This window comes from Myxine glutinosa, chromosome 12 (genome assembly GCF_964187855.1).
Source record: "Myxine glutinosa chromosome 12, kmMyxGlut1.1, whole genome shotgun sequence".
NCBI lineage: Eukaryota > Metazoa > Chordata > Myxini > Myxiniformes > Myxinidae > Myxine > Myxine glutinosa.
In genome coordinates, this window is record NC_136272.1 from 11,859,431 (window position 1) to 11,885,495 (window position 26,065).

The following is a 26,065-nucleotide window of genomic DNA, read 5'->3' on the forward strand; positions in this document are numbered from 1 at the left end:
GATCGATCTCATGGACGCGTGAAATGTATTGTAATGAGCCGTGGATGTGCTTCAATGGCTCAAATCACTGAAATCGCATCTACGGACAAGGCCATGAGTCTGTCTTCTGTCAAGCGATGGTTCAAACTTTAAAGTGAGGTGCTTTGTGGGTCTCCATGGCAATTGGTCCTCAAAGCACTCGTGGACAGAACCTGATATGATGCCAACAACTTCACAAACCCGAAACCATGATGGAGCAAGATCATTTATCCTTAAATTTATCCATTTGATTCTCACCTGATATAACTTTGGTTTGGTGGAGCATGATTGATGTAGCACCAAAGGCATTGTGAGCCACAAACAATCTGTATCGTTCTGCATTATTAGTCTCACCCCCGAAGGGGATGCAAGACGCGAGACTATTGTAATGCCCCTGTGTGTCTGTCTGTCTGTGTATGTGTGTCTGTGTGTGTCTGTGTCTGTCTGTCTGTCTGTCTGGCTGTCTGTCTGTGTGTATCTGCATCTATATATTTTCGCTTTAATAATGGTTTTCTCAGCAAACGCTTGTCCAATCAATACGAAACTTTAAACATAGGAGGGACTCCCCATGGAGAATATTTTATTGCTAACTGCGACATCATAGGTCACATGGTATGGCAGCCATGTTAGATTCAAGGGAAAATAATTGGACATGATTTTCTCCAAAACCGCTCAACAACAAAAAATTGAAAAATAGCATATGTCATCAACTCGAGCCTGGTGTTGGCTTAGCGGTTCGGGTGCCGGCTTGGGATCCTAGGATCCTGGGTTCGAATCCCGATCAATCGCTGAATTAACACCAGGGGGGTTGACTCAGCCTGTCATCCTTCTGAGGTCGGCAAATTGAGTACCAGTTCACTGGTAATTCCCTGTGTGTTGCAAGAGGCGACCGACAGGGTTGGCAGCAGGAAGGGCATCCGGCCAAAAAACATTGCTTCAAAAAAGGGGACCACGGTGCCCGAAAAAGGTCAACCCCTGCTCTGCGGGGAAAAGATGGCCTCTAAAGGTGGTTCCATATGTCATCAACTTCTCATGGGTGATAACGATGATGTCATCAGGGAAGTGGTATTCCAGCCATAATTGGTTGAATTGAAATCCTTATCCAAAATCTGAAACTTCATACATCTGATCTACAATACGATCTACGAATTCAATTTATGACGTCATAACTCATGCCAAGAAACGATGTGACATTATGGAGTGCATGAATGATACGGGTATATGGACAATGATAGTAGCGGGTCATAATAGTAGTGTGTTCAGGTAACGATGGTATTTCTGTTCAGAATGAACACGTGTGAGGTGAGACTACGCGCTCTGCGAGTGACGTTGTAGTTTGTAATATTTTTGACAATTTCGGACGGTTCCAACATTGACCGCACCAAATAGTTTTATGGTCTATCAATCACCATGATTCACTCTGGGAAAGATTTTGAAATGTTTTTTCTTGAATAAAAATGATTTCAAAGGAACCTGAGATGCCACGTGGTCCGTTGTGCCAGCACCATATCCAAACATTTGACCGAGATTCGTGGAACATCTTGAACGCTCTCTATAAGCAAGAAATCAAAGTTTAGAACCTTACTCTTAAATTTGACTGCAATGCCGGCAGAATCATTGGAATCTCCCGCGATGAAGCTAACTCCAAGGGCTTTTCACTCACTCACCGCAGGCAGGTTGGTGGTCTTTCCGTCTTCTACCGACTCCTCTCTGGCCTTGCCCCCCAGCTCTCTCTGGGCTCTGTCCCCCAAATATTCCTACAGGTCGCACAAGATCTGCCTGCAACCCTCTTATGGTTAAACTGCCAAAATCAAGACTCTCTGCTCACCTTCACTCCTTCATGCCTCTTTTCACCTGCCTCTGGAACAAACTCCCTCACTCTCTTCAATCCCACTCCACCCTCCAGGTCTTTAAAACAGCTGTTCACCACCATCTCTTATCTTCCCCCATCCAAAACCTTGATCTTTTCTACCCTTGCTAATTTCACCCCAAATCCTACACTTTTTTGAAATACCAACTTCTGTCCTGGAAGTCCTCGGTCTCCTTGTGTTTTACACCTCTCCCCCCCCACTTCCCACGCATCCTCCCCCCAGGCCCTCTCCCTCCCGTGCTTCTCCCTGCTCTCAGGTGTTGTGTTTGTGCGCTTCCCCTCCTCTCCCCATCTTGTCTTCCACTCCCTCTTTTTGTATGTTTTGTTTGTCTGGTTGATTTGTTTGTGAAATAAATGTTAGCTCTTTCACGAGCCTCGATTCAGTATACAAAAAAAAACAAAGTACCAAATGAAATGAAGTAATTAGAGCCATCACATTCTCGATGGATACTGTAGTTGTGCACAACACAAACCTCCTACCCAAGGTAGGGCTGCATGTTGGGCTTCAGCTGGAGAAGGGATATTTCCTTGTCAATTTGTTTTTTATGCCTCCACCGACAAAGTCGCCGGAGGCATTATGTTTTTAGGTTTTTTTTTTGTATACAAGATGGAGGCTCGTGCAAGAGCTAACATTAATCATAAAAAGACAAACTGACACATAAAACATAAGACAAAGGGAGCGGGAGACAAGATGGGGAGAGAGGGAAGCACACAAGTACAACATTTGAGAGCAGGGAGATGTGTGGGAGGGAGAGGGCTTGGGGGGAGGAGGCGTGGGAAGCGGGGGGGGGGGGGGGGGGGGTGGGGTGCGATAAGTATAAAACACAAGGACACCAAGGACTTCCAGGACAGAATTTGGTATTTCAAAAAAATGGATTTGGGGTGAAATTAGCGGGGGTAGAAGAGATCAAGGTCTTGGATGGTGGAAGATAAGAGATGGTGGTGAACAGCTGTTTTAGAGACCTGGAGGGTGGAGTGGGATTGAAGAGAGTGAAGGAGTTTGTTCCAGAGGTGGGAGAAAAGAGGAATGAAGGAGTGAAGGTGAGCAGAGAGTCTTGATTTTGGTAGTTTAACCATAAGAGGGTTGCAGGCAGATCTTGTGCGACCTGTAGGAATATTTGGTATTTGGGGGACCGAGCCCAGAGAGAGCTGGGGAGGGGGGGGCAAGGCCAGAGAGGAGTCAGTAGAATACGGAAAGACCACCAACCTGCCTGCGGTGAGTGAGTGAAAGGCCCTTGGAGTTAGCTTCATCGCGGGAGATTCCAATTATTCTGAACGCTTTGGTTTCAACAGCATGAAGACGAGCTCGGTGTGAGGCAGGAGCACCAGCCCAGAGGGGAGAGCAGTATTCCATTGAGCTGCGGATGAAAGCCTTGTATGTGGTGAGGAGCTCAGGTGTGCCAAGGAAGGACTTCGCACGACGGAGGATGCCCAGTCGGCGACTGGCTTTGGGGGCCAGCTTGGAAATGTGGGTTTCCCAGGAAAGATCATGGCAGATAGTGAGACCCAAAAGCTTGTGTGACAGAACTTCTTGGAGAGGATTGTTGAGAAAGTAGATGGGAGGGTTTTCCAGTCGGTCTTTTCGGAGAGACATCGTAAGAGTGTGAGATTTATCAGGATTGAAAGACATGTTCCACTTGTTTGCCCAGTCTGATTTTGTCCAGGTCTGCAGAGTGAGGAGGCTGCAGACTGCCGATCTGAGGGCTGAGGAATGGAGCGGCAGAGAGTGGAGTCATCAGCAAAGAGAAAGAGAGGATTTTCAAGAGAGTCAGAGAGATCATTGATGAAGACCAGAAAAAGCACAGAGCCCAGAACACTGCCTTGGGGAACTCCAGCCTGAACAGGAAGAGGAGATGAGAGAAACCCATTCAGGGCCACACATTGACTACGACTAGAGAGAAAGTCCACCAGCCATGCGTGGATATTTCCATGGATACCAAAAGAGGAGAGTTTGGTGAGGAGAGCGGGGTGCCAGACCATATCGAAGGCACGTGATATGTCAAGGGAGAAATCTCTAATTTCCTGTTTGGCATTGAGGACCTCCATCCATTGTTGAGAAAGCAGAAGCAGCATGTCCAGAGTAGAGTGACCAGGTCTGAAACCAAATTGATGATCAGAGATCAAGCCATTGGAGAAGAGGTAAGATTTCATATCTGAAGCAATGATGGATTCCATGACTTTGCTTATAATTGGGAGAAGGCTGATTGGTCTGTAGTTGCTAGGATCTGTTTTTGCACCTTTTTGTGTGTTTCTTGGGAAAACCACATTTCCAAGCTGGCCTCCAAAGCCAGTCGCCGACTGGGCATCTTCCGTCGTGCGAAGTCCTTCCTAGGCACACCTGAGCTCCTCACCACATACAAGGCTTTCATCCGCAGCTCAATGGAATACTGTTCTCCCCTATGGGCTGGTGCTCCTGCCTCACACCTGGCTCGGCTTCACGCTGTTGAATCCAAAGCTTTCAGAATCATTGGAATCTCCCGCGATGAAGCTATCTCTGAGGGCCTTTCACTCACTCACCGCAGGCAGGTAGGTGGTCTTTCTGTCTTCTACCGACTCCTCTCCGGCCTTGCTCCCCCAGCTCTCTCTGTGCTCTGTCCCCCAAATATTCCTACAGGTCGCACAAGATCTGCTAGCCACCCTCTGATGGTTAAACTGCGGAAATCTCGGCTCTCTGCTCACCTTCACTCTTTCATGCCTCTTTTCTCCCGCCTCTGGAACAAACTCCCACACTAACTTCAATCACACTCCTCCCTCCAGGTCTTTAAAACAGCTGTTCACCACCATCTCTTATCTTCCACCATCCAAAACCTTGATCTTTTCTACCCCCACTAATTCACCCCAGATCCACCTTGTTTGAAATTCCAACTTCTTTCCTGGAAGTCCTGGCAGTGTGCATATGTTTTATACCTCTCCCACCCCCCCCCCCTTCCCATGCCTCCCCCCCAAAGCCCTCTCCCTCCCACAGTTCTCTCGATGTCTCCATGTCTCTCGGTCCCTGCTCTCAAATGTTGTGTTTGTGTCCTTCCCCCTCTCTCCCCATCTTGTCTACCGCTCCCGATGTTATTTGTTTTATGTGTCTGTTTGTCTTTCTGTGTGATTAATGTTCGTTCTTTCACGAGCCTCGATCTTGCATACAAAAAAGAAAGAAAAAAAAAGCGGTGACGTTGGCTGATTTCCAAGCAGATGGCAGATGACCTTGAGCAAAAGAGAGGGTTGAATAGAACAGAGAGAGGGAGTGAAAGAGCGGAAGAACAGGATTTTAGGACCTGTGGGCTGATGCCGTCAGGTCCAGTTGCAGAATCAGAGTCGAGGGTTGACAGAAACTTTTCCACCTTGTCAGGAGGAAAGGACACAGAGTCCAGGAGCAGCTGGGTATGACTGGGTATGGTGGGTACAGAGAGGGATGGGTTTGGGACACAAGATTTGGAGGCAAACACAGAGTTGAGGCATTCAGCTTTTTCACGTGCGGAGTCAGCCGTGCAGCCGTTTGAGGTGAGGGAGGGGATGGAGGGGGAACAAACACCAGAAACAGATTTGACCAGACACCACCAGGATTTGGAAGAAGGAGACAGATAAGAGAGTTTGGCCTTGAGAACGGAGAGATATCCTGGCTCTCCTGAGGGTGGACACACACTTGTTTCGGGCTTTGTGAAAGGAAATGAGATTTCCTTCCGTTGGATTTGCTTTCCAGGAGACAAAAGCAAGTTGTTTCTGGGCAACAGCCTCACCACAAGATTCCGTGTACCATGGACGGGAGGAAGGGTATGACAACTGAAGACGAGATGGGATAAATCTGTGCATGAGAGAGCAATTTACTTTGGAAGAATTCCCAGGATGAGTTGATGTTAGAGGCGGTAGAGATGGGAGACCAGTCCAGATGATTGATGGCTGCTTGAAGACTGTGCCAGTTGGCCTGAGTGAAATGCCAGACTCGTCGACGCTGAGGAGGCTCTCTGAGAATGGTCAGAGAGATGTCCACTTTAACAAGCACATGATCAGATGAGCCGATTGGAGCAGAAGAAGAGCAGCAGACATTTTCAGGGAAGTTAGTCATAACCAAGTCCAGAAGAGAAGATGCTCCGTTGACTGAGATCCGGGTCAGGAAATTGACAGATTGTGTCAGTCCCAGTGAGTCGCAGAAGTCCTTTGCTGAAGAGCCATGGCTGGTGAGAGCAGTACCCACACCCAGCCAACTGGCATGGTGACAATTGAAATCACCACATATGAGGAAGAGAGAGTTGGGATGGTTAGATATAAGTTGGTCCATATTATCAGACAGCGAGATGTAGATGGAGTCATCAATGTTTGGTGGACGGTACAACACACATATGAACAAAAGGTAGGAGCGAAGGGGAAGCCGTAGCCAAAGGTATTCCTGGGGATGAGGTGGAGAGAAGGCAGTGCAGGGCGAGTGAGGAAGAGAGTTTTTAAAATAAAGATAGCAACCCTACCTCCAGGACGAGGCTCAGGTCTATCATACCGGAGGAGGGAGTAACCTGGGAGAGATTCCAAGGAATCAGAGACATCATGAAGGAGGAAAGTTTCTGTTGAGCAGATCACGTCTGGTTTGTCAGAAGCAACCTGTATGGAGAGATCAGTCAAGTTTGAGCGAAGGCCCCGGATGTTTGAGGTCCATACCGTTAATGAAGAGGAAAGGGGGAGCATCGGATGCAGAACAGGGGGGGGGGGGGGGTAGGGTAAGATGTGGAAGAGGAGGAAGAGGTAGGGAGAGCTGTTGAAGGTGTGTCAGAGATTTCAGAATAGCTTGGAGAAAGGGAAGAATGGGGCGGACAAAAGGTTTGATGGTGATTGGGTGAGGCACAGTGAGGTGTTATTTGAGGAGGGGGAAGAGCGAGGCAGAAGGTTGGGGGAGATGACGGTGAAAGTTGGAAGGGGGAAGAAGCGGGGAGGATGCTTTGAGGAGGAGGGGTGAGAGGGGAGTCTAGGAGGGGAGGAGCGAGGGAGAGTCTTGGAGGGGAGGGGTGTGGGGGGAGTTTTGGAGGGAAGGGGTAAGGGGGGAGATTTGAAAGGGATGGGTGATGGGAAATATTTGGAGGGGAGGGGCAAGGGGGAAGATTTGAAAGAGATGGGTAATGGGGAAGATTTGGAGGAGAGGGGCAAGGGGGTTGATTTGGAGGGGAGGGGTGATGGGGAGGTTTTGGAGGGGAGGGGTGATGGGGAAGTTTTGGAGGGAAGGGGTGATGGGGAAGATTTGGAGGGGAGGGGCAAGGGGGAAGATTTTAAAGGGATGGGTGATGGGGAAGATTTGGAGGGGAGCGGCAAGGGGGAATATTTGAAAGAGATGGGTGATGGGGAAGATTTGGAGGGGAGGGGCAAGGGGGTTGATTTGGAGGGGAGGGGTGATGGGGAAGTTTTGGAGGGGAGGGGTGATGGGGAAGTTTTGGAGGGAAGGGGTGATGGGGAAGATTTGGAGGGGAGGGGTGAGATTGGATTTTGAAAAGTGTACGATTAATGGGAAACGAACATTTATTGCAAAATGAGTTTCTTGTGACCTTCGAGTCAAAAATACGTTTGAGGATGCTGAAGGAGGGGTGGAGTGCAGGAGAGTTTCGGGAATGTAGAAAAAAGGAACTGTAAGAGATGGAAATTTTTTTTTGGAATGAATAGATTTGGTAAGCAAGTCGAAAGCATCCTTTTTTAGAAGAAGAAGAAAGTGTTATAATATACGACAGAATACAGTTCTTCAGGGGAAAGTTTAAACATTTTAAACGTGATCACGTGATCAAGAACACCGTGATCGAAGAACGAACGAACAAATAAGAACAACGAATAAACGAATAAGAACAGAGAAGGAATTTTTTATATATATTTTTTGAGTTGAGATTTTAAACAAGGAAGTATGGGGTGAAAGACTGGGACAAAAACAAAGAACGCAAGTAATTGCAGCACAATCGACGAACCGCTGAGAGAAAAACAAAGCCTCAAGGTCGGACACAGTAGCCTACTAGGCCTCAGAATATGCGACACTAATTAACCGACGATTTTGTATACATGTATGAAAAATTAACACCGATAATCTTACTAAAGACACACTATAGGTACACACACCGAAAGATAGATACAGTTTGGACAAAAACTTAATTGTGAAAAATTACTTAACTTCGAAAGTGTGAGCGCATGGACAGCTTCGAAAAAACGTGACCTCCAATCTTGCGCATGCGCAAAAGATCGACTTCCAGGACTTACTTCCAGGACTTCCTTCCAGGACTTCCAGGAAAGAAGTCGGAATTTCAAAAAATAATAATAATAATAATAATTCATTTATTTTGTATAGCGCTTTTCCAGAAGCCCAAAGGCGCTTTGACAGAGTGGAAAACATAATGCATAACAATACATGAAAACAACAATTGCAAAAAGACAAGAATCAAGAAAACAAACAGCAGCGATATACGGCATATATATAAGACAAGAATCAAAAAGACAAGACAAGAATCAATAGGGAAATATTTAAAGCAAAAGGAGGGAGAAGGAGAAGAGATAGTCAGGGGTTAAATGCTGTGGGTTGAATGTTGAATGCAGCGTTGAACAGGTGGGTCTTTAGTGATGTTTTGAATGTGGTGAGTGAGGAGGAGTCTCTGATGGTGTGAGGTAGTGAGTTCCAGAGGGTGGGAGCAGCGATGGAGAAGGCCCTGTCCCCCCAGGATCTGAATTTGGTCCGGATGGAGGGGGTCAGGAGGTTGGTACCAGCAGAGCGGAGGTTGCGGGTGGGAGTGTGTCTGGAGAGGAGGTCAGCCAGGTAGGATGGGGCCAGGTTATGGAGGGCTTTGTATGTCAAGAGGAGGATTTTGTACTGGATTCTCTGGGGGATGGGGAGCCAGTGAAGCTTGTAAAGGACGGGGGTGATGTGGTCACGGGTCCGGGAATGAGTGAGTAGACGGGCAGCGGAGTTCTGAATGTATTGGAGTTTATTGGTGATTTTTGAGGGTGAACCATAGAGGAGGCTATTGCAGTAGTCCAGACGGGAGGTGATGAAGGCGTGGATGAGGGTTTCTGCAGCCGTGGAGGAGAGGGATGAGCGGAGACGGGCAATGTTTTTCAGGTGAAAGAAGGCTGACTTTGTGATCTGTTTAGTGTATTTGTCGAAGGAAAGGGTTTGGTCAAAGATGACGCCAAGATTCCGGATGTGAGGGGAGGTGGATACTGGGATACCGTCGATGTTGAGGGCAAAGTTATGGGTGGATTTTGTGAGCGTTTTTGGGCCAATGATGATTATTTCAGATTTATCACAGTTAAGCTTGAGGAAGTTGATTTGAAGCCAGGATTTTATTTCAGTGATGCAGTTTGTCAGGATAGAGTGGGTGTCGGTGGAGACGGACTTGGTGGAGATGAAAAGCTGGATGTCATCGGCGAAGCAGTGGAATTGGAGACCATGACGGCGGATTAAGTGACCGAGCGGGGACAGGTAAAGGATGAAGAGGAGGGGGCCAAGAACTGAACCTTGGGGGACACCTTGGGGGAGGGGAGCAGTGGGGGATTTGCAGTTATTGATGGAGATGAACTGGCATCTGTCAGAGAGGTATGATTTAATCCAAGAGAGGGCAGTGCCGGTGACGTTAAAGGTGGATTCAAGTCGGGTGAGGAGGATAGTGTGATCGATGGTGTCAAAGGCAGCGCTGAGGTCGAGGAGGACGAGAATGTTGAGGTTGCCAGCGTCAGAGGAGAGGAGAAGGTCGTTGGTGATTTTGAGGAGAGCAGTTTCAGTACTGTGGTTGGAGCGGAATCCGGATTGGAATGTTTCATACAAGTTATTGGCAGAGAGATGATGTTTGAGTTGAGTGGCTACAGCGCGTTCCAAAACTTTTGACAGAAAGGGTAGGTTGGAGATGGGTCTGAAGTTGTTTAGGGTGTCAGGGTTTAGACCAGGTTTTTTTAGAATGGGGGTAACAGCAGCAATTTTGAGGGAAGGTGGGACGATGCCTGTAGACAGGGAGGAGTTTATTGTTGCAATGATAAGTGGAGAGAGAGCAGGGAGGGAGGCTTTGACAAAGCTGGAGGGGATGGGGTCAAGAGTGCAGGTGGCAGTTTTCATTCCTATGAGGAGTTCAGAGAGGTCAGTAGGAGAGATTGGGGAGAACCGAGACAGGGGATGGCAGGACAAGGGGGGGCAGGTGGTTGGAGGGGGAGCGGGTGCGGCGGTGGTCAAGCTGTTGTAGATGTTGTCAATTTTGCGTTGGAAGAAAGAGAGGAAGGAGATGCAGTTGTCTACTGTGAATGACTGGGTGGTGGTGTTCAGGGGGCGGAGGAGTTTGTTTATTGTCGAGAAGAGTGCTTTTGGGTTTCCGGAGCCAGAGTGGATAATTTGAGAGTAGTAGGCAGAGCGGGCGTGGGAGAGGGCATCTTTGTAGTGTTGTATGTGGTCCTTGTAGGCTTGGGAGTGAACTGTGAGACCCGTTTTATTGCGGAGTCTTTCAAGTTGGCGAGCACGAGTTTTCATCAGGTGGAGTTCAGGGGTAAACCAGGGAGCAGAATGGGTGAAAGAAACTGTTTTGGTTTTTACAGGCGCAAGCTGGTCAAGGCAGGAGGAGAGAGTGTGGTTGTAGTAGTCAGTGAGGTCGGAAGGGGTGTGGAGGTCAATGAAGGGAGAAGTGGACATTTTTTCAGAGAGGGTGGATGAGAATGAGGTAGGTGAAAGAGCGTTTAGCTTACGGAAGTTGATTGTGCGATAATGCCTTGGTGTTGGGGCGGGGATGTTGATGGTCAGAGTGATGGCTAAGTGGTCAGAGAGGGTGAGGTCGGAGCCATAGAGATGGTGCAAATTTAATCCAGTGGAGCAGACAAGGTCCAAAATGTGACCACGGATATGGGTAGGAAAGTCGACATGTTGAGTGAGGTTAAAGCAGGTGAGTAAATCAGTGAAGTCAGTGGTTATTGTGGAGTCAGTGGAGTCCATGTGGATATTGAAATCACCAAGGAGGAGGATTGAGGGGGAGAGGGAACATAGCTGGGTCAGAAAGTAGGAGAAGTCAGACAGGAATGATGGGTGTGGTTTGGGAGGGCGGTAGACGACAGCCATGACTGACTGCGTGTGACCAGAGAGTTTTAAAGCCAGGTGTTCAAATGATGGAGCAGATGAGATGGAGATGAGGTTGGTCTTGATGTCTTGACGGTGGATAACGGCAATTCCACCACCTCGGCCCTCCGAGCGTGGTTTATTGACGTAGGAATATCCATTGGGTGTGGTGAGGTTGAGTGTGTAGTAGTCCAGAGGTTGTTGCCAGGTTTCGGTGAGACAGAGAAAGTCCAGTTTGTTATCCAGGATGTATTCGTTCAGGATGAGGCATTTATTGTTGAGGGACCGGGTGTTGAACAGGGTGAGCTTGATGTTGTTTTGAACAGCAGGGATGAATTCAGGTGATTTAGCCAGGGTTCGTAGGCAAGAGGTGCGATCGTGTGGGTTGCTGTGACCAGGTGCGCTGGGACGAAGAGTGAGAGTGCGCTGAGCCGACCAGAGGACGGGGATGGAGTGACCTGATTGCAAATAAACAAACTTGCGACCGGAGCCACGGTGAATGTACCTGGGTCGTCGGAGGAGTCCATTTGATTTGATGGCAGAGATGCATGATGGGGTGGAGCGGGTATTGAGCAGAAGAAGCCTTGCGGCGGAGTACTTCAGAGCCATGCCAGGCAGGAGCGAAGGGACGAGTACGAGGCCAAGGTCGAGGAAGCAAAGCGGCAAACGCAGCGGCAAACGCAGCGGCAAACGACTGCAGCCGCTAATCAAGACCACAGCGGCAAACAAGGCCACAAGGCCACCGGCAAACAAGGCCACGGCCACAATCAACGGGAGCGGGCCTTTCGAATTCCGTATTCCGTACCATCAAAAGCAGATTCCGTTATCCAGCCGGAGAACACGCGGCACGTGCGGGTGTGAAAAGGCAGGACAGGTGTGAGATGTCAGGTCAGAAAGGTAGAAGCAGACCCTGTACATCCATCCAGTCGGAGAAGCGGCGAATATGCAACGCCAGCGTCCTCTCGCAACCGAACCCGGAAGGTTGTCGGATCTGGGGTGAATTAGCGGGGGTAGAAAAGATCAAGGTTTTGGATGGGGGAAGATAAGAGATGGTGGTGAACAGCTGTTTTAAAGACCTGGAGGGAGGAGTGGGATTAAAGAGAGTGAGGGAGTTTGTTGCAGAGGCGTTAGAAAAGAGGAATGAAAGAGTGAAGGTGAATAGAGAGTCTTGATTTTGGCAGTTTCACCATAAGAGGGTTGCTGGCAGATCTTGTGTGACCTGTAGGAATATTTGGGGGACAGAGCCCAGACAGTGCTGAGGGGGGGGGGGGGGGGAGGGGGGAGAGGGGCAAGGCCGGAGAGGAGTCAGTAGAAGACAGAAAGACCACCTACCTGCCTGTGGTGAGTGAGTGAAAGGCCCTCAGAGTTAGCTTCATCACGGGAGATTCCAATGATTCTGAAAGCTTTGGTTTCAACAGCGTGATGCCGAGCTAGGTGAGGCAGGAGCACCAGCCCAGAGGGGATAGCAGTATTCCATTGAGCTGCGGATGAAAGCCTTGTATGTAGTGGGGAGCTCAGGTGTGCCAAGGAAGGTCTTTGCACGACGGATGATGCCCAGTAGGCGACTGGCTTTGGAGGCCGGCTTGGAAATGTGGTTTTCCCAGGAGAGATTATGGCAGATAGTGAGACCCAAAAGCTTGAGTGACAGAACTTCTTGGAGAGGATTGTAAGTTGTCCATCCGTCCGTCCGTAATAGGTTTTCATTGCCGCGATAACTTCAGAACGGCTGAAGGGATCTGAGTCAAACTTTGTGCAGGTATGTATAATGATGTAAAGATGAACTGTTTCGATTTTGGGGTCATGAGTTCAAAGGTCAGAGGTCATGCGATGTAAAAATTCTGTTACCGCGATAACTTGTGAACCAGTGATGGGATTCTGACCAAAATTGGTACAAGTATGAATTATGATGCAAAGATGAACCGATTTGATTTTGGGGTCAAGAGGTCAAAGCTAAAAGTCTGTAATAGGTCTATAACTTGAGAACGGCTCAAGGGATCAAATTCAAACTTAGTACAAGTATGTGTAATGATGTAAAGATGAACTGATTCGATTTTGGGGTCAAGAGGTCAAAGGTCAGATGTCTCGTCAGGTAAAAAATTTGTTACCACGCTAACTTGTGGACCAGTCATGGGATTTTCACCAAACTAGGTATAATTATATATTGTGATGCAAAGATGAACTGATTGTATTACGGCATCAAGAGGTCAAAGATCCTGGTCATGGCAGGTATAAAATGTGATAACCTGCGAACAGCTGATTGGATTTAAATGAAATTTGGTACAAGTATGTATAATGATGTAATAATGTGGGCGGAGGTACATCTGTCGATGTCGTGACGTCGAAGAGTGTCGTTCTAATCATTTATGTTCAGTTTTTTCCCCGTTAAAAGCAAAAATGATTTTGTAAAGTGTGTAGCAAGAACTGTTTTTAGACAGGTGTAATGTTTGCGCTATGAGCAATTCTGCAATGAGCCCTATCCTTTGAGAATTTGCCCAATGGCTTGTTTTATTTGTCAGTTTTGCACGAAACGTCCTGAAGGGGTGCCCCATGTGTATAGAAAACTGCTCCATTTGTCTTGCCAGCGGATTAATCCCGCTCCTCTTGATGCGCTTCTCAAGTAACTGGTTGAGCCCTCTGTTCTCTGATTTTCTCCATCAACAAATGTTTATTGTCAACAGCTTGGCTTAGCCTGGGGTTCCACTCAAAGGTATTTGTACAAACTACGTATTTGCGGTTCCTCTTCAGGCCAATCTACTTTAAACTGTATATGCAAAATTTTTGGAATTTCTCTGCCCTTCCCTCCACCCCCCCCCCCCCCAAATCCCCTCTGTCTATGTATGCACCATTCATCCCCTTTCCTTCCAGTCACAACCTTGTTTCATTTCCACCCCCCCCCCCCCCTCCTTGCTTTGTCACCCTTATTCTCTTCTCCGCTATTCTACTCCTCTTTCCTAATTTCATCAATTCCATTTCACAGTTAACACCTCTCCCGCAAGCCTCATTTTTATTGAATTTGTAATATTTAAATGGCTGCCAGGCGAGCCTAGAGTTGTTTCACAGGTAGGGGATTCATCAATGTGTGTGAAGTCCCTAGAATGGAGGTCAAACTGGGCGTCCCGTTTGCCGGCCCATTAGTTGGTGGACGTAAAAAGACCCCAGGATGACCTTCGCAAAGAGTATGCGAGCTATCGCCAGCACCAAGAACAGATTACAAATTCCTGCCCTAACTTTGAGTCGGAATAACGACCCGACCAGGATTGTAGCCAAAGAAACTGCTTCGGCAGCACCGACGCTCTGCAGAGGGCATGGCGTACATTATGATGATGATGATGATGATGAATATTTAAATTGTCTCTTTCCTAATTTCAATTGGTTGAACCATCTGGAGAAAAATTAAGAAAGCACAAGAGTAGGTAAGTGGTTGTATACCTGTAATAAATGCCGCATTAGCTTTTGATGAAATCACTATGCCAATTACAAAATTGCAATTATTTATTAAATAGACAATCAACTTCATAAAACCGTACAATGCAAGCGTTGGCAATAAATGTCTTTTGTTGTGCTTCAGGCATGGCCACCTATGCAGACAAGCTGTTCAAGCATCGCAATGGCCGCTGGGAGGACATCCTGAATGATGAGGTCAATGTACAGCGTGGAGTGACTTCTTGGTTCGCGGGCCGCTCGGTGGCCTGCATCGATAGGAAGGTATAGAAAAGGCGGCACGTTCGATAACGGACTGTTGCACGATTCCGGTGGTGGATTAAAGCACAGGCCTTCATTATGAAAGTCTCTACGTTTCTCATGGGATCTCATGAGAATTTAATAATGTCATGGGTTCCCATGCGGAAACAGGAGACTTGTAAGCATTTAAACACCCTTGGAGTATAGTTCTTGCACTAATTTCATGTGTGGTACGAGCTGAATTATAAATTCATTCAGCACACAAAAAAAAAACAATTAGAATTATATCAATTCCCATTTCGAAAAAGTGAGAAATAATAACATTATTAAGAACTAGCAGGTACGCGTGGAAATTGTGCGAAATGTAAAATGTGACTAACAATATTATGCAAAGAATGTCATGGGATTTCAATATTGGCTAGCTATGTGCTCCCTAAAGATTATGTTTGATTAAATCAATCCCTGCCCCAACCCCATGCTCAACCCCCAACTCCAAGTCCTCAACCCCTCCCCCTTCCATCTCCAAGTCCTCAACCTCCTCTCCAAACTCCAAGTACTCACTTCACCCCACCCCAACCCCAGTATCTCAATCCCCTCCCCATCCTCTCTTCAAAACCTCCTCCTCACCCCGTTTTCAACATGCCTCCCAACCCGAAGTCCTCAACTCCCTCCCCATCCTCTCTTCAAAACCTCCTCCCAAACTCCATGTCCTTAACTCCCTCTCCAAACCCAAGTACTCAACCCTCCACACCCTCCCCCCCAACTCCAGTGCATCAATCCCCTCCCCAATCCATCTTCAAAACCCCCTTCCTACCATCAGTCCTCAACTTCCTCTCCTCCCCAAAACCTCAAGCCCCTCTCTCCCAACTCAATGTCCCCTCTCTGCCCCCTCCCATCCCAACTCTGTCCCCCTCTCTACCCTCTCACATGCCAACTCTGTCCACCCCTCCCCATTTTTTCGCATTATTCAAAGCAAGAGGGCATTCTTACATCATTGATTAAATTTTATTTCTTCATTACCTTATCAAAATAGTGAAATATTTAACTCTTTCCATTATCAACTTCACCTCCTACCTCCTCATAACCTACTTTCCAAAAAAGAAGAAAATATATATATAGTGTATATATATATATTGTCGCGCAACTCTGATTAACACCAGAGTTGCGGATGCCGATTACGAGGTTTTAACTCCCGAGGCGGAAGCTCAATAGCGGATTCCAAAATCAACCCCTAAAACCACTTAAGCGCGCGGAATGGAGGGGAACGGCGAGAGCCCCGCAGCCTTATCTATTAAAATCAAACACCCAGTAAACTGCGTTCAGATATATGTATAAAAATAATATAAGGGTTTATTCAAATGAAAAAGGCAGGACAGGTAAATGCACACCGATACTAAATATCCTAATCGGGATCCTGCACACCAGACCTCAAATACAAAATGGGGGAATATGAATTAACAAAGAAACACGTCTTTTGTGTCAAAATGTATGCGGATGCGGCCTTATCTTGTCTTTGTCGTCTTGGTGGCTGCCCTCCAACACCGCTCCGTCCGGCCCGATCGCACACCACGAGGTCCATCGCTCCAAGTCCCACAAGGCCTCTCAGCACCGAGCACCACACACCATCGCACCACGCACCAAGCACGGATCACCACGAGGTCGACAGCAGGACAGCGAGCTCCACTCGGGCTACACCTCAGCCCAACTCGGGTCGGGATCTCTCAACGACTCGACTGGGCTGCTCAAAACAACTCCCTATGGCTCAACTGCCAACTCTGCGAACTGCGCACTGCGAACTGCCAACGCAACTCGGGCTCTCTCTCCTCGTGCTGAACTCAGGATCTCAACTCGACTCGGGTGCACACGAACTCTTGACTCAGACCTCACTCAACGTGCTCAACTCTCCACTCAACTACTCACTCCTCCGGCTCAACTGCCGAAAAATGGCGTCCGACCCTCGGTAATATCTCCAGCCGATGACGTCACATTGGCGCACTGCTCTGCCAATCAGAGCCTACCCCGGCTCACCGGCTTGTCCAGGGGCATGCCCACTGCGCCACTGCCACTCCCGTCCCCGACTCCGTGGTCACAGCACGTGCTATGCGAGGTGGGTAGGCCTCTCAGAGGTGTAAATGGTGGCGGCCAATTGTGGCGGTGTTCGAGCCTGATTTCTTCCTAAGTCATGTCAGGGGGAAAGGCGTCATTTAGTGTTGTACTAAAGGTCCTAACTAATGTTTATGTGGTTTGCAGTGCCATAATGGACAAAGGTTTGACTACTAGGTGAGACATACAAGGGCTCTATTGATTAACTCCTACACTAACTAACACACGAATCTCCTGGTACATTCACAATTATACGCCTTAACCGACAAAACGCCTAAACATGGACTTATTACAGGAAGTGTTCCTTATCACAACATCTCGAAGCATGTTACCTACTCAGATCTACTCTATATCTACTCTAACAATATATTGTTATGGATCTCAGAAACGTCGGCTCTCCCCTTATCAAGAGGGGGTTAATCCCCTGGTCCTTTATCTGGCCGACGCGATCCTGGAAGTTATCACATTCCTTCCGATCTGTATTAAATAAGGTTGTTGGTCGAATTTTAGTCCTATTACCTAATTACTAATACCGACTGTGAAGCAAGGAAATAACTCCCGCCTGAATCACGGATATTGATGGAAATTGCCGAGCGGATAGCAATCCGCGATCCGAGCTGTTAACCAGTGACTAGCCCGATTATAGCGGTTCCAAATCGTGCCGCGTTTCCCCAATGGAGAAAAGACTAGGACGATCGAATTAAGATGAAAACCAGGAAGAACAAGGAATTTATTAACAATGTACAAGGAAGAAGAAACGAAATAATGTACAAGAAAGAAGAGGAAGAAAAAGTACACGGGGCAGTCTTAACCACAGTCTTAACTTATTCCCTTGGACTCGGGCCCGATCACTCTCAGATTCTGTCTCAGACTTCAGACTCACCCGGGGATGCAGATGGTAGGGTGGAAGGTCCGGCGATGGCGTTCAGGCTCCGGTCCGGCTCCGGTCCTCGACCCGTACCAGGTGATGAAGGTGGACGGCAGACAGCTCTCCGCGTAGCGTAAGCGCATAGCAGACAATATTATCGTGACGGGGAAAGGTTGGTATACTGGCGGTTATACATAGCGCTTTTCGCACACGTCCTCCCAAAGCAGCCGCCTCAATCAAAGCTCATAACACGAGTTCTTTAGCACGCTCTCCAACGAGTCCTTTATGAATGTCAACTTTCCCCCAGTGAGTCATTCTCATAAGTCCTCAATAAGCCAACCTTCCAACAAGTCCTCTTTAATGCGAGCTCGCTCAGGCAGTCCTCTTCATAAAGCGCAATTCCTTTCAATACCAATCTTTGGCTTCAGTCCTCTTCAAGGGCTTTGCGTGCGCGCTTTTATAACCCAAGCCAGCGAACGCTCTGCCCAAACCACGCCCGGTCAGGCGACCTCACCTCAACCCTGGTTGGCTGGTGTTGGCTTACCGGCTCCACCTTGATGGCTGGTTGATGGGGCCGCACCTGCTCCCTTTGCGTTCCGCCCCCTTCTTCGGGCTTTACCTTGTGGCAATTAGGCTGGGTTGGGTGAGCCCAATGGCAGCGAAGGCTGCTGGCCAAGGAGCGTAACAAATTGGGAGGGCCGATGGGGGCATAGACTGGAGAGCGCTTAATGGCGTCACTTGGAAGGGAGGCTGCCAAAATGGACGAAGGGCCTACTATTATTTGTTTGACACAATGCAGATGCAACTATTGGGAATGGCCTTATCTAAACACATACTATGAAATAACTGACGTCCTATGGTGACCTACGTGTTGCTTGTGGCCTATCTATGGGGTGCAACCTTTAACCTTTAATGATGTTATATTTACAAGTGTGGGTTCTCAAAACCGCAACTATATATATATATATATATATACTGTATATATATATATATATATATATATATGTATATATATATATATATATATATATATATAAAATTACACTCTTGGCATTGTGTTGAAGTAGATGGAATTGTCAATTTTGATATTATGAGCCACATCCAGGCAACAAAAGCAAATTAAATAAACAGCACTTCCAATTCTGAAACAAACAGGAAAGAGCAGATTCAGCCTCGGGTAACGTATAACTAGTGATCCTCAAGCTTTACTATGATGACTATCGTTTTCATTCTATTGCACTGTACTATAACACAAAGAATTGGCACATTATATAGTATGATATTTATAATTTTATATATATATATATATATATATATATATATATATATATATATATTGTTACGGATACGGGGGGCGGCTCTCCCGTTAGCAAGGGGGTGATTAGCCCCTTGTCCTGTTAAGCTGGCCGTCTCCCTGGTCCTTGCACTTGTAACGCTATCCCGCGGGATGGAACGGATCAGGGTTATGGGCCCAGGGTCTATCCCGAATACCTTTATCCGTCCCTCCGCAGACTAGGGAGACAAGTACCGCTCGAACCCCGGTTTGGATGGTCTAGTTAGTTGCCAAGCGGTTTTTAGCAACCCGAAGTTCGAGCCATTAGCCTTCACTAAACCCGATCCTGAACGTTGGCCGAATCGCGCCACGTGCACTCAATATGGAAACCTCTAAAGCGACCGAAAGAGCATGAAGAAGTAAAGACAAAGTAGGGAATAACAAGATTTATTACTATTTATACACACTAAGCAGAAAGGAAAAGAAAGATGATTTATAAGGCAATTGAAGGAGCAGGAGACATAGGGCAATGATTAGCTTATATATATGGCAGTCTTAATTAATACCCCAAGACAACATGAAAGACGGACAAACGGGCACACTTACACGGGGGAAATGATGGCAGGAATCACTGGAGGGAGGAGAAGGTCCAAGCCGATGGCAGGGCAGGAAGGTCCGGGCAATTCCACACCGTTGAGGTCCATGTTCCGTGCTCGAAGCGAACAGCAGCTGGCAGCTCCGCGTCTCCACAGCCTGCAATAGGGCCTAGAGGGTCTCGGCGTATTGCTCAGTATCAGCACCCCCTTATGTCTCGTTCTCTCTTGGCTGCTTTAGCTGGATCGCGCATCTGCCGCACCTCTCTCTCAATCTTCTTCGGACCTCAATCTTCTCCAAAAAGCTCATCTCTCATGGGGAGCATCGCGCTGCAGGTTATATAGGCCCCGCCCTTCAACCTTTGCGAACCTCCCCCAAGTGTTCTCTCTCCGCCCTGTCAAGCCAAACCCCTCGGTCTGGGTTGGATGAGCGGGGCCGACTTACTCCTCCCCTCTATGACGAGGTGGAGACCCGCCTTTCTTCCTCGTCGTTACCTCGTGCGTAATGGAGTCAAATGCAGCAAAGTGGACGGGAGATGAAAATGCAGCAAAGTGCCTAAAGAGTCAATTGCAGCAAAGTGGCAAACCTGGCACTTGGAAGCTGCCATGGGGCGTCGGAGGGGCCTACTCTTATTTAATTCGGTGCAATGAAGAGTCAAACTATTGGGAAACACATCCTTAACCGACAGAGAATAAGGGACTAACTATTTAAAAGGATATATGGTGTCCTGTGTGTAGGTTTATGGAATTAACTAAGAGGACGAGCTTTGACCTTTCTTTACATTACGGAGGGTGACAGTTACACACAACAAAACCATAATCACCAACGACCTTCTCCACTCCTCTGACGCTGGCAACCTCAACATTCTCATCCTCCTCGACCTCAGCGCCGCCTTTGACACCATCGATCACACCATCCTCCTCACCCGACTTGAAACCACCTTTAACATTACCGGCACTGCCCTCTCTTGGATTAAATCATACCTCTCTGACAGACGTCAGTTCATCTCCATCAATAACTGCAAATCCCCCACTGCTCCCCTCCCCCAAGGTGTCCCCCAAGGTTCAGTTCTTGGCCCCCTCCTCTTCATCCTTTACCTGTCCCCCCTCGGTCACTTAATCCGCCGTCATGGTCTCCAATTCCACTGCTTCGCCGATGACATCCAGCTTTTCATCTCCACCAAGTCCATCTCCACCGCCACCCACTCTATCCTGACAAACTGCATCACTGAAATAAAATCCTGGCTTCAAATCAACTTCCTCAAACTTAACTGTGATAAATCTGAAATAATCATCATTGGCCCAAAAACGCTCACCAAGTCCACCCATAACTTTTCCCTCAACATCGACGGTTTCCCAGTATCCACCTCCCCTCACATCCGGAATCTTGGCATCATCTTTGACCAAACCCTCTCCTTCGACAAATACATTAAACAGATCACAAAGACAGCCTTCTTTCACCTGAAAAACATCGCCCGTCTCCGTCCATCCCTCTCCTCCGTGGCTGCAGAAACCCTCATCCACGCCTTCATCACTTCCCGTCTGGACTACTGCAATAGCCTCCTTTATGGTTCACCCTCAACAATCACCAATAAACTCCAATACATTCAGAACTCCGCTGCCCGTCTATTCACCCATTCCCGGACCCGTGACCACATCACCCCCGTCCTTTACAAGCTTCACTGGCTCCCCATCTCCCAGAGAATCCAGTACAAAATCCTCCTCTTGACCTACAAAGCCCTCCATAACCTGGCCCCATCCTACCTGGCTGACCTCCTCTCCAGACACACTCCCACCCGCAACCTCTGCTCTGCTGGTACCAACCTCCTGACCCCCCCCCCATCCGGACCAAATTTAGATCCTGGGGGGACAGGGCCTTCTCCATCGCTGCTCCCACCCTCTGGAACTCGCTACCTCACACCATCAGAGACTCCTCCTCACTCACCACATTCAAAACATCACTCAAGACCCACCTGTTCAACACTGCATTCAACATTTAACCCACAGCATCTAACCCCTGACTATCTCCTCTCCTTCTCCATCCTTTGTGCTTTGAATATTTCCCTATTGATTCTTCTTTTTTTGCAATTGTCTTTATGTTTTGCTATGCATTATGTTTTGCACTCTGTCAAAGCGTCTTTGGGCTTCCTGAAAAGCGCTATATAAAATAAATGCATTATTATTATTATTATTATAATTCTCACATTCGTGACGTTATTTACAGTGACGGTGGGGAGCATTATTTACAGTGACGTTATTTCTTATTTACAACGCAACCCAGGACCTGTGTTTTTTCCTTTTTAGGGAAACAAAGAGAAGGAAATTCTTGTTGGGAGGGAGGAGACAGCACACATTGCATCGATGCACCAGTACCAATAACACCAAAGCACCCAAAGCACCCAAAAGCACCAACCAGTGCACAGTCATTACTGTTTGGAATAAACACACACAAAAAAAAACAACTGGTGGTGGTCTTCTCCTTCTCTGCTGGGCCGATGTTCTTCCCAATGTCTTCTTGCTTCATGCGGCCTACTTGGAAATATAAAAAGCACAAACCGTGTCCATTTTTATTTAGGGCCACAGGGGCCAACTAAGGGTGGTCCACCTGTTTGGCATAGGTGCCACCTTACCGAGGTCCGCAAGCAAGATTCCCTGGCCACTATGGCCGGTCTCCAACAAAGGTGCCCTGCCTCAGAACCTGGGGTCCATCAAGTGGTACTTGGCCGCAGAACAGCAGGCCATAAAGTGGTACATCAATGCAATGCATGCGGGTTGCGAGGGTCCTGGCACACAAGACGACCTCTGCACGCTCCCCTCAACGCCCAGTGGCGCACAGTCCTTGGGTGGGAGACAAAGGGGGGAAAAGACAGATGAGCGAGGGGTAAGGTCTCAAGGGTACACATCAATAAAGGCAATGCAAGGCGAGGTGCGTATGGAGACGGAGCGGAGAAAAGCTCGTTCCTACCGTACGTCACCCCCCCTGTCACCTACTCTACCCTTGCCCTTACCCCATATTTACAACAATCTACACATTTACAAATTCGTCACTAATGTCTCGTCTTCCCATATCTCTCCCATACCAAATTCGTCACCACAATCCCTCGAACCAAAATTTGCCATCACCCAATTCATCATCAATCCTCATAAGGAGGAAGAGATGGAACATCAGCACAATGTCACACCCACGTCATGATGCGTCTCACATTCCAAACATTTGCATCAAAATAATAAAATAACAAAACATCCATGGCATGGTGTGGAGTAGCGTCACCTCAGGTGAGTGGATGTGGATGGTGCAAGGAGATCTCAAACCTAACTACTTCCTAAATGACTTTAATACACTTTACACTACCCGGGGTATTTCCCTGCAAAACCATTGGCCAACTTACTCGATGTGGTTTTAAGAACCAAATTCCCATTGACCAAACTGTGGTGCTTCCTCAATTTGGGGTCTCCCTCCCCCGATGCAACTCCCTGTGCCCTTGCACAATTTCAGGACTGGGGCGTGTAGCTCTCCCAGCAGGCCTACCCACCTGCACACCTCCACCACTGCAGTTGCCACCCGAGCTTACCTGCTCCTCACCCTAACCTATCTAACTGGGGAAGGCCCCTCCTGGCTCTGTCACCCCTCGGTGCCCTCTGGCACTGGGCTACCCGGGTCCGTCCTCCGGATCCTCGGGCCCCATCCACAACAACTCTACCGGCTCCCAGAGCCCACCTGCGGCCTCACCTGGCCGACATCCTCACAGTGGTGGAGTTCCCATACAACTACACACACTAACAGGCCACACGCCCAGCCATTTCCACAACACTAATGCACCCATTCAACCATCATTCTTCCACCACGCACCACAGATGCCAATATCCAACCACAATTTACCTGTACCCTCTACCCAACTCTTACACTACCCTCCCCGGGTATTCGTGATGGGGTCCATCCTTCCCCCATTCACACCTTCGCACCATCCACTCCACTCCACAGTTTCCCCCATACTCACTCCACGACCATCCATTCCAATACTCCATATACTCCAGACCATTTATTCCATACACCTGTAGTTGCACACCTGTGCAATCACACCTGGTGCCACCTGCACCCTCCTTCCTTCCTGGACCATTTGGTCAGCACAACTCACATCACTATCACTCACTCACACACTGCTCCATACACCTGTTCAGTTGCACACCTGTGCAATCACACTACAACTCACAATCATTTACTCATACCCTGCTCAATACACTTGCATACACCTCCAACACTCACACGGCATCATCTGAACTACCTGGTGCCCTCCTAACTTAGTGCTCCCCGTCTTCCCTTTAAACTAAGCACATACCACGTCATTATCATCCAAACTAATCTACCTGCGTCCCCACTACAGGTATCATTGTCACTACCTAATCTTACCGTTACCTAAGGTCAATCTCTAGGTCCCTACACACTATATATCCTAACCCTCCCGGGCTAGTTTTCACTGCCAACCCCATAAATCTATTGCTCCTTTGCCCCCGCTGTGAGAGATGGCAGAGTTGCCATCCCACCACATCGGGCATCTTCTACTATCAATTTTGCTCACCAAATTCCAGCCAATTAAAAATTTGCCAATCACTACCCATCATCTGCCAATCATCAATCTGCCAATCCTTTGCCAATCAAATTTTGTTTTTCTAATTTCGGGTCCAAAACACTATCCTCATCACACGTCTACTCACTTGAGCCTCTTGGTGCGCCAATTCATTTCTAAAGCTCGGCTTCGTAAAGCCGAGCAATGAATGCGGGTTGTTTGGTGCCAGCGGCTGGATCTGTCCGGCACTCGGTGCAGGGAAGGAGGTTTACCCGGGCCGAGATCCCACGCACCATCTCGGCACAGAGCCGTCCAATGGCCCGATCTCGCCCTGCCGGAACGCCTCAACAAAAGGGGGTCGCCATGACGACCCTTCCTACCGGGCCGCCCGTTCCGCCTAGCGGAGCACGGACGCGGCCGTTCAGAGCGCGGCCCGGCGTGGATCCCGCACGGCGGTTCTTTCAAAACCGCCGCGGTCACAATCCCCGCGGATCCCCGCGGCACGCAAAGCTGCCCGGCACGCCCCGAGGGCCCGATTCGGCTATACGTCGCTCTAACCGCTAACCCGGTTCGCGTTGATGCTCCATTCGCATGCTCACACCCCACAGCCCATTCCTTGCTCACACATCCAGCCATTCCCCTGCTCCTAGTCATTGCACCTTCTCTTACACACCCAGGTACACGCATTCCGCTCACAGACTTGGTCACACACCTGACCACCGCACACCTTTGCACACACTCGTCGTTCGCACACCTCACCAACACACCCCTTCGCGCCCCCTCCTCGGTCACCTCCTCTGTGACAACCACAGGTGTGCTCTCACTTGCTCACCCAACCACGTGCCTCACTACCAACTCAAGCGTGCATTCCCATACGCGCTCTACCATTCCAGGTGTGCATCCTTCCATTCCAGGTGTACATCCTCTCTCACCTGCCACAACCAACTCACGCTCCGTTTCACTCTCACAACTCTTACCACCACACTCGGTCGCGCATTCACCCTTACTCTTGACAGCGCACTCTTTCCTCATGCACCCGTCCGTTACACACCTTTCTCGCGCATCCTCTTGCGCACACTCTCCCGTTACACCCTCCGTAACACTCACCACAGGCGTGCATGCTTCCGTTACATCCCTTGTAACACTCCCCACGACGCGCTTCCATGTGCCCCCCCCCCCCCCGCACACGCGCTACGACCAACTTACTCTCGACAGCACACTCACTCCTCGGTGCGCACTTTTTCCTCACACACCCCAGAGTCGGACATTCTCGCACACCTCCTCTTTCGCACACCGTACCTGTCACACACTTCACCAGCGGCCCCTCACGAACACCCGGGTCCACACCAACCCCCAAGCCGACTGAAGCTCCCCTCACACCATATACATTTCCGCATATATCGCCACTCACCTTGGCACCTCGTCTCCGCACCTCCTCTGCCACCTGCAAACTCTTTATTTGGTTAGTGAGCACATCTTCATGATTTGAACACAGACCTTGCACATAATCCACCACCTCCTCCTTTATCTCCCTCTTAGTTTCCCTTCGTCTCTTCTTAATTTCACTCACCCCCTCTTCCACTTCCTCTAACTTTTGCTTCACCTCTTTTATTTCCTGGTGCGTCTCCTCAATTTCGTCCTCTAACGCTACCTTGACCGTTTCTATATGCGTCCTCACCTCCCGGTCCTTTGTCTCCATTGCCTCCGTCACCTCGTCCAACCTCTTCGTCAACCCCTCATGTACCATCTGACATTCCTTCTTTGTCGCTATTAATTCATTTTTAATGTCTTTTTGTGTCGCTTTTAACCCCCCGATTATTGCAGTGTTCTTTTCCACTTGGTCCACTAGTTCCTTTTGTCCCACTGTCAGCTGTTCTACTCCCCTCGTCAGACCCTCTATGCCCCCCTGTAACCTAGACGTATTATTCCTCACCTCTTTCTCCATACGCTCTCACCTCGCTTTACCTCCTCGCGTACCCCCGAGACCTCCTCGCTTACACCTCGTCGTATTTCCTCCCCCATCTCCCCCATCTCCTCCATCTCTTTAGTAGATGCCGCCCTCA

General features: G+C 48.5%; 1 protein-coding gene across 1 annotated transcript in view; it reads left to right on the forward strand.

Moving 5' to 3' along the window:
• Positions 1-26,065, forward strand: part of LOC144888388 (cartilage acidic protein 1-like) — a 246,602-nt gene that overhangs the window by 70,743 nt on the left and 149,794 nt on the right. Inside the window, exon 3 of the mRNA XM_078766245.1 lies at positions 14,488-14,624. Coding sequence (XP_078622371.1) covers positions 14,488-14,624 — 137 coding nt within the window. The remainder of the gene's footprint in view (positions 1-14,487; positions 14,625-26,065) is intronic.